Raw genomic sequence first — 6,000 nt, 5'->3', positions numbered from 1 at the left:
GTACAATTATAGGCTTAAATTATGTTAACTGTAACAGAACTATAGTTCCCTCACTCCTGGTTGCACCCGACTGATCTCTTCTACCTCACCTCCCTGGCCAGGGTCTGATCCAGAATCTCACCCTGGGTTCCACCACACTCACTGACTGGCTCATCTACCCACTGGACATTGATACAGCTGTGGCTCATGCATGGCCCCCAACTGCCCCACCAAGCAATGGGACTACAGGGCCTGCTTTCTACACTGGATTCTTCATAGCACCCGGTATCACTGAGGACTCCTTTGTGAAGTTCCCAGATTGGCACAAGGTACTGCAATTCTCAGATGAGCTAATCCATCAAACTGAACCTAATCTTCACTTGGTAGCCACACTACTTCCCCAGATTTTTTAGCATTTCCTTCCTCTGTAATTCTGAAAGTGTGGGGGGCGCGTGTGTGTCCCCGTTAGCCCAACCTGAACTGCAGCTCTTATACTACATTGACATTAGATAATAAATGGTAGGTGGCTGAAGAAGAAAGTTTGTAAGTAAATAGTTTTACCCTTTCCTTATCAACTGTATTATGACGACCAGAAATCAACAGTTATTTTGCTCTAAGAGTATGGACAGGAATGCAGTGCAAGAACATTTAACTCCCTAATAATTTTCAAGAAAAGACATTTTGATGTTTTCTTCCCCCCCCCCAAGATGTTCTTAACTCTGCAGATAAGTAATCTCTCCCTGTTCCATGGAGTCAGTAAACAGAAACAGAAATATTGCCTTGTAAAGTCTCTACTGTTTGTTTGTTTTTCACCCAGGGCCAGATTTGGATTAATGGTTTTAACCTGGGTCGGTTCTGGCCAGCTCGTGGACCCCAGGAAACTCTCTTTGTGCCAGGTTCACTCCTCAGTGGTTCATCTGTCAACACTATTGTAGTTCTGGAACTGCAGAAAGCTCCAGAGAAGCCCAGAGTCCTCTTCCTTGACCGGCCTCTTCTCAATGGTACCCTTATTTCTACCCACAAAAACACAAATAAAAGCAATTTGCGTCTAGCTATATCACTGCTGAAATCTGCAGGTGTGACACCAGCAAAAAGAAAACAGAAAGCCTTACCTTGAAGTGGCCATGTTACAGGGGTCAAACTAATAAAGGGTACTCTTCAGATAAAGGATTTGTTTCTTTATGCTCAATAGTAATTTAAGACAGGAACCATTTGAGGCAACTATAGTTATGTGGAAGACAGACATAACTATTCACACCTGGTGCTATAAAGGACTTTTCAACACGAACAGAAGGTTGGTACCTACAAGCAATTCAGTATTTTATATAATTGTTTCAAAATTAAATAGAGACAAATCTAATATGGCTGTAGTGTAGTTCACAATGAATACAAGGGTTGAGAGGAGAAAATGGAAGGGGAAGAACTGCGTTATGGCTTTGCCTGGGAGCTGAGCAGACAATGGGGAAGAAAAGAGAACATAATAGGGTTTTGCTGAATGATTGTATGACATACAAAAACAAGCATTTTTTAATAAAGGCAGAATCATCTATATCCAACCTTCAAACTCCGAGAGCATTGTACATTAAGGACAAGGGTTTTATTATGGCCCTTCAATGATCTGTCACAACTTCTGAAGCAACAGTTGAGAAACAAGTTTCAACATGGCAAGGAGATTCCTGCTGCTGCAGACAGCATTCTGTGGAAGGAAACACATTTGATTAAAAATCTCTGGTCCCTACTTTGCTGTCAACATTCTTCCAGGATACTAAAATCCAGGAACATTTTCCTAGCTTTGAGTATTCTGTATTTTTATTTTTGCCATTTCTTACACACAAAACCTAGCTTTAAAAGGGAGAAAAGTAACTTCTGGAAAGGTAATCATTTCTCATCATTTCTTCATTACTACCAAATAAATGTCTCTGCAATCTGCCTGTGGATCTCCTAAAAATGCTGTACCTCTCTGCGCTCCTTAAGGGATTTCCATTTGGATTCTGGTAGATATAAATTCATACCTGTGCAAAAAAAACCCACAACTAGGATGGAGCAGCTCTTCCTTGTCGATGGGTTTGGAGACATTTTGTGGAACAGAAGGAGAAATCGAGGTAATGGAAGGGAATACATCCCAGGAGTGACTCCCCACAAAGCCAGCAGCGCCTGCAGATAAGGAAGAGACAGCAACATGAAGGCTCAGTTAAAGTCCATACCAAAAGAGACATCACTGCCCTAAAGTACATAAAGCTCCTGCTTATTTGACAGGTTATGAACAAAGCATTGTCCAAAAGTATGAAATGACGAAATGTAGAACCTATAGTGCTTTGGTCCTTAACCTGTCAAATAACCAGGGGGGGGGGCACCTCTTGAATGGGGGAACAAGACTATTTTAAGTATATTTGCTTTCTTTCTATGTAAGGGGGCATTTCAGTTAGGCAGCATGGAGAGAAGAGAAGAACTGAAGGAAAGCAGGAGGGCACACGCAGGCTTAATGGGCATGCCTGGACTGGTGGCAGGCAGCCCTCTGAACTGGGGAAGAAGAAGAGTTGGGGAAGAAGAAACAAGTGTCTCATTGCCATAACTGGAAGCAGAATCCAGTGATGTATTCAAGTCTTACTCCAAAATATTTCATAGAATGGTAGATTTGGAAGAGACCTCAAGGGCCATTCAGTCCAACCCATTCTGCCATACAGAAACTCTCAATCAAAGCATCCCCAACAAATGGCCATCCAGCCTCTGTTTAAAGACCTCCAAAGGCTCAAAACTGTTAGCCAGTCTAAATGTTAGAACAACAGGAGGATGTGAAACTGACAGATGAGGAGAAGAAGGATGGAATCCTAGAATTTCAAGTAGGGTTTTGTGTCTGAGCCAATGTCAACAGAAAAAAATGGAAGCAGGGCGTGTTTCTCAGAGGGGAACAGCAAGCATCAAGCAATGGGCTTGAGGTCTACTCAGCATCCTGTCTCTATTACTTTAAAAGGATCCTTCCACCAAACCTGCTGCCTAACGCTTTTGCCATTCTCCTCCAAGAAATGCACTCTGGGGACAGGTCTTGTCTGCTGCTCGAAGCTGGATGATGCAATAGCAAGTTTATTTCTATGTCACTTATCAGTGCACTTAAGCATTCCTTAAGCAGTTTACAATGTGTAAGCTAATTGCCCCCCAAAAGCTGGGTATTCATTTTAGCGACCTTGGAAAGATGCAAGGCTGAGTCAATCCTGAGTGCAGTAGAGGCATTTAACCATTGCACCACCAGGGCTCCTAAGGTGTCAGTTGGTTCATGTAAAGGAGGAACAGTCCAAAGTAAAACCTAAAGTGGATCCCAGTGGCTCCAGTGTCAGTGAATTTGTGAATCAACTCCAGGTTTTACCATGCTTTGCCACCTTTTTTTACCCTCAGCTGTTGGGAAAGCAAAATAGTCCTGTACCAGCTGCAGAAAGCACTGAATGAAGGTAAGCCAAGTCAGAACTGCTGCTGTCATTTCCTGCTCCTCAGAAATAGTATCCCCCCTCCTATTCAGTAATTTCTATGAAACTTTAACATTCTTGCAGGAAAAATAAAAGTCTGTTAGCAATGCCTACCCTGCCCAGTGCATAACCTCATCAGCCAAGCAAGTGTTACTTTCCCCCCTCAAAAGTAAAAACCCACCCATCCCAATTTGTTTGAACCAAAGAATGAACCTCCGCTTTTTCCACCCTTTTAAATTACTGTATAGAGAAACCCATTAATTTGATATGTGGTCGAAACAGCAAAACATGCATCACATATACAGATTCTGGGTATAATTCAGAATGGTTGAAAGAGTAAGTCATCAAAAAGTGGGGATACCTGTACAGTACCTGGTATTGCTCAAAGATACATTGGAGTCTTTTAACTGAGAAACTAGCCTCTTCTCAGCTGCCAGGGCTCGCTACAAGGGGGAAAAATGCCATTAGCAATGGGAAACAACTAGCCAGCAAAGCCTATATGGGGGGAAAAAATCCCTTTCTTTGTGTAAAGCTTTGGTTAAAGTGAGCTTCTGGGGTTCAGGTGAAACACTTTGGGCAGTTTGTTGGGTAAGAATATCATAGAATCATAGAGTTGGAAAAGACCACAAGGGCCATGCAGTCCAACTCCCTGCCATGCAGGAACCCTCCATCAAAGCATCCCCAACAGATGGCCATCTAGCCTCTTTTTAAGAACTCCAAGGAAAGCGACTCCACTACACTCCGAGGGAGTGTGTTCCACTGTCAAACAGCCCTTACTGTCAGGAAGTTCCTCCTAATGTTGAGGTGGAATCTCTTTTCCTGGAGCTTGCATCCATTGTTCCGGGTCCTGTTCTCTGGAGCAGCAGAAAACAAGCTTCTTCACTCCTCAATATCACACCCTTTCAAATATTTAAACAGGGCTATCATATCACCTCTTAACCTTCTCTTCCCCAGGTTAAACATCCCCAGCTCCCTAAGTCATTCCTCATAGGACATAGTTTCCAGACCCTTCACCATTTTAGCCGCCCTCCTTTGGATACGCTCCAGTTTCTCAATGTCCTTTTTGATTTGTGGTGCCCAGAACTAGACACAATATTCCAGGTGGGGCTTCACCAAGGCAGAATATAGTGGCACTATTATTTCTCTTGATCTAGACACTATACATTTATTGATGCAGCCTAAAATTGCATTGGCCTCTTTAGCTGCCGCATCACACTGTTGACTCATGTTCAACCTGTGGTGTACCTGGACTCCTAGATCCCTTTCACATGGAGTCACGTTCAGCCAGGTGTTTCCCATCCTAAATCTGTGCTTATCATTTTTCCGCCCTAAGTGCAGTACCTTACATTTCTCTGTGTTGAATTTCATGTTGTTAGCTTTGGCCCACCTTTCTAATCTATTCAGGTCATTTTGAATTTTGATCCTGTCCTCTGGAATATTAGCTACTACTTCTAATTTGGTGTCATCTGCAAATTTGATAAGTATGCCCCCAATTTTGTCATCCAAGTCATTGATAAAGATGTTGAATAGTACTGGGCCCAGGACAGACCCCTGCGGGACCCCACTGGTCACTTCTCTCCAGGATGGAAAGGAGCCATTGTTGAACCCCATTGGGTTCAGCCAGTCAACCAATTACAAATCCATGTAACAGTTACCTTGTCTAGCCCACATTTTACAAGCTTGTCTGCAAGAATATCATGGGAAACCTTGTCAAAGGCCTTACTGAAATAAAGATATACTATGTCCACAGCATTCCCTTCATCTACCAAGCTGGTAATTTTATCAAAAAAAGAGATAAGATTTCACAGTGTTGGGTAAAATTATATGAAAGGAATCTGCCCACATTACACAAAGTAGTATGCATTAGCCTTTTGAGCTGCTTGACTTTTAAAAATGCAGCCCAGACTAAACAGATTTATTTATTAAAATATATCCCACCTCTATTGTAAGATCTCAGGGCGGCAATCAACATTAACAATTTAAAACATTTCCACGTTTAAAAAAACCAAAACTTAATTAGGATAAAAGTGTATTTAAAACAGATTTAAACGAAAAAAAGTTAAAAAGCAGAAAAGACTAAAACAGTGAAAACTATGCACATGTACACTTAAAATAAGTAAGATCAAGATCTCAAATGTCTCAATAAAAAACTGTTTTAACTCAGGTCCTAAAAGAAGCCAAGATTGGTGCCCACTGGGCTTCCAAAGGGAAGGCATTCTATAAATGTGGCACCACAGCAGTATCCCCTCCACATTCAATAATTGCCCTGTACAATGCATTGTTCCCACTGTCTTCTTAGAATCACAAGGTCCTCACCTTCTCACGGTCACTCAGCAGGGCAAAACGTCTCTTCTCATCCTCTTCTTGTTTCAGCACCTGCCTTGCCTCTCGTTCCTCTTTCTCACGCTGCTTCCTCTGGGCCTTTTGCGCTCGCCGGCGTTCTGCCTGCTTGGCTTCCATTTCAGCTGTTAGGGGTCCAGGCACCTGTGGTTAGGCCGTAAATGTGGATGAAACAGAACATGCCAAAGTCCCAGGAGAAACCCCACTCCACTACCAAGTGGAC

At 42.6% G+C, this 6,000-nt stretch overlaps 2 protein-coding genes across 6 annotated transcripts in view; one reads left to right on the top strand and one right to left on the bottom strand.

Annotated features, from left to right (window-relative positions):
- GLB1L (galactosidase beta 1 like) overlaps positions 1-1,142 on the top strand; it is a 17,787-nt gene extending 16,645 nt beyond the window's left edge. For all 3 annotated transcript variants that reach the window (XM_042461723.1, XM_042461714.1, XM_042461732.1), the window contains 2 exons: positions 102-308; positions 797-1,142. In XM_042461723.1, coding sequence (XP_042317657.1) covers positions 102-308; positions 797-1,096 — 507 coding nt within the window. In that variant the 3' untranslated portion in view covers positions 1,097-1,142. The remainder of the gene's footprint in view (positions 1-101; positions 309-796) is intronic.
- A 397-nt stretch (positions 1,143-1,539) lies between these two features.
- Positions 1,540-6,000, bottom strand: part of ANKZF1 (ankyrin repeat and zinc finger peptidyl tRNA hydrolase 1) — a 26,786-nt gene continuing 22,325 nt past the window's right edge. For 2 of the 3 annotated variants that reach the window (XM_042461700.1, XM_042461685.1), the window contains 4 exons: positions 5,754-5,921; positions 3,799-3,880; positions 1,992-2,133; positions 1,540-1,675 (listed from right to left, as the gene is read on the bottom strand). In XM_042461700.1, the coding sequence (XP_042317634.1) occupies positions 1,636-1,675; positions 1,992-2,133; positions 3,799-3,880; positions 5,754-5,921 (432 nt within the window). In that variant the 3' untranslated portion in view covers positions 1,540-1,635. The remainder of the gene's footprint in view (positions 1,676-1,991; positions 2,134-3,798; positions 3,881-5,753; positions 5,922-6,000) is intronic. The other variant, XM_042461691.1, reaches the window with a different exon arrangement.

Source organism: Sceloporus undulatus, chromosome 1 (genome assembly GCF_019175285.1).
Source record: "Sceloporus undulatus isolate JIND9_A2432 ecotype Alabama chromosome 1, SceUnd_v1.1, whole genome shotgun sequence".
Classification (NCBI taxonomy): domain Eukaryota; kingdom Metazoa; phylum Chordata; class Lepidosauria; order Squamata; family Phrynosomatidae; genus Sceloporus; species Sceloporus undulatus.
This window is presented reverse-complemented; position numbering and strand designations above follow the sequence as displayed.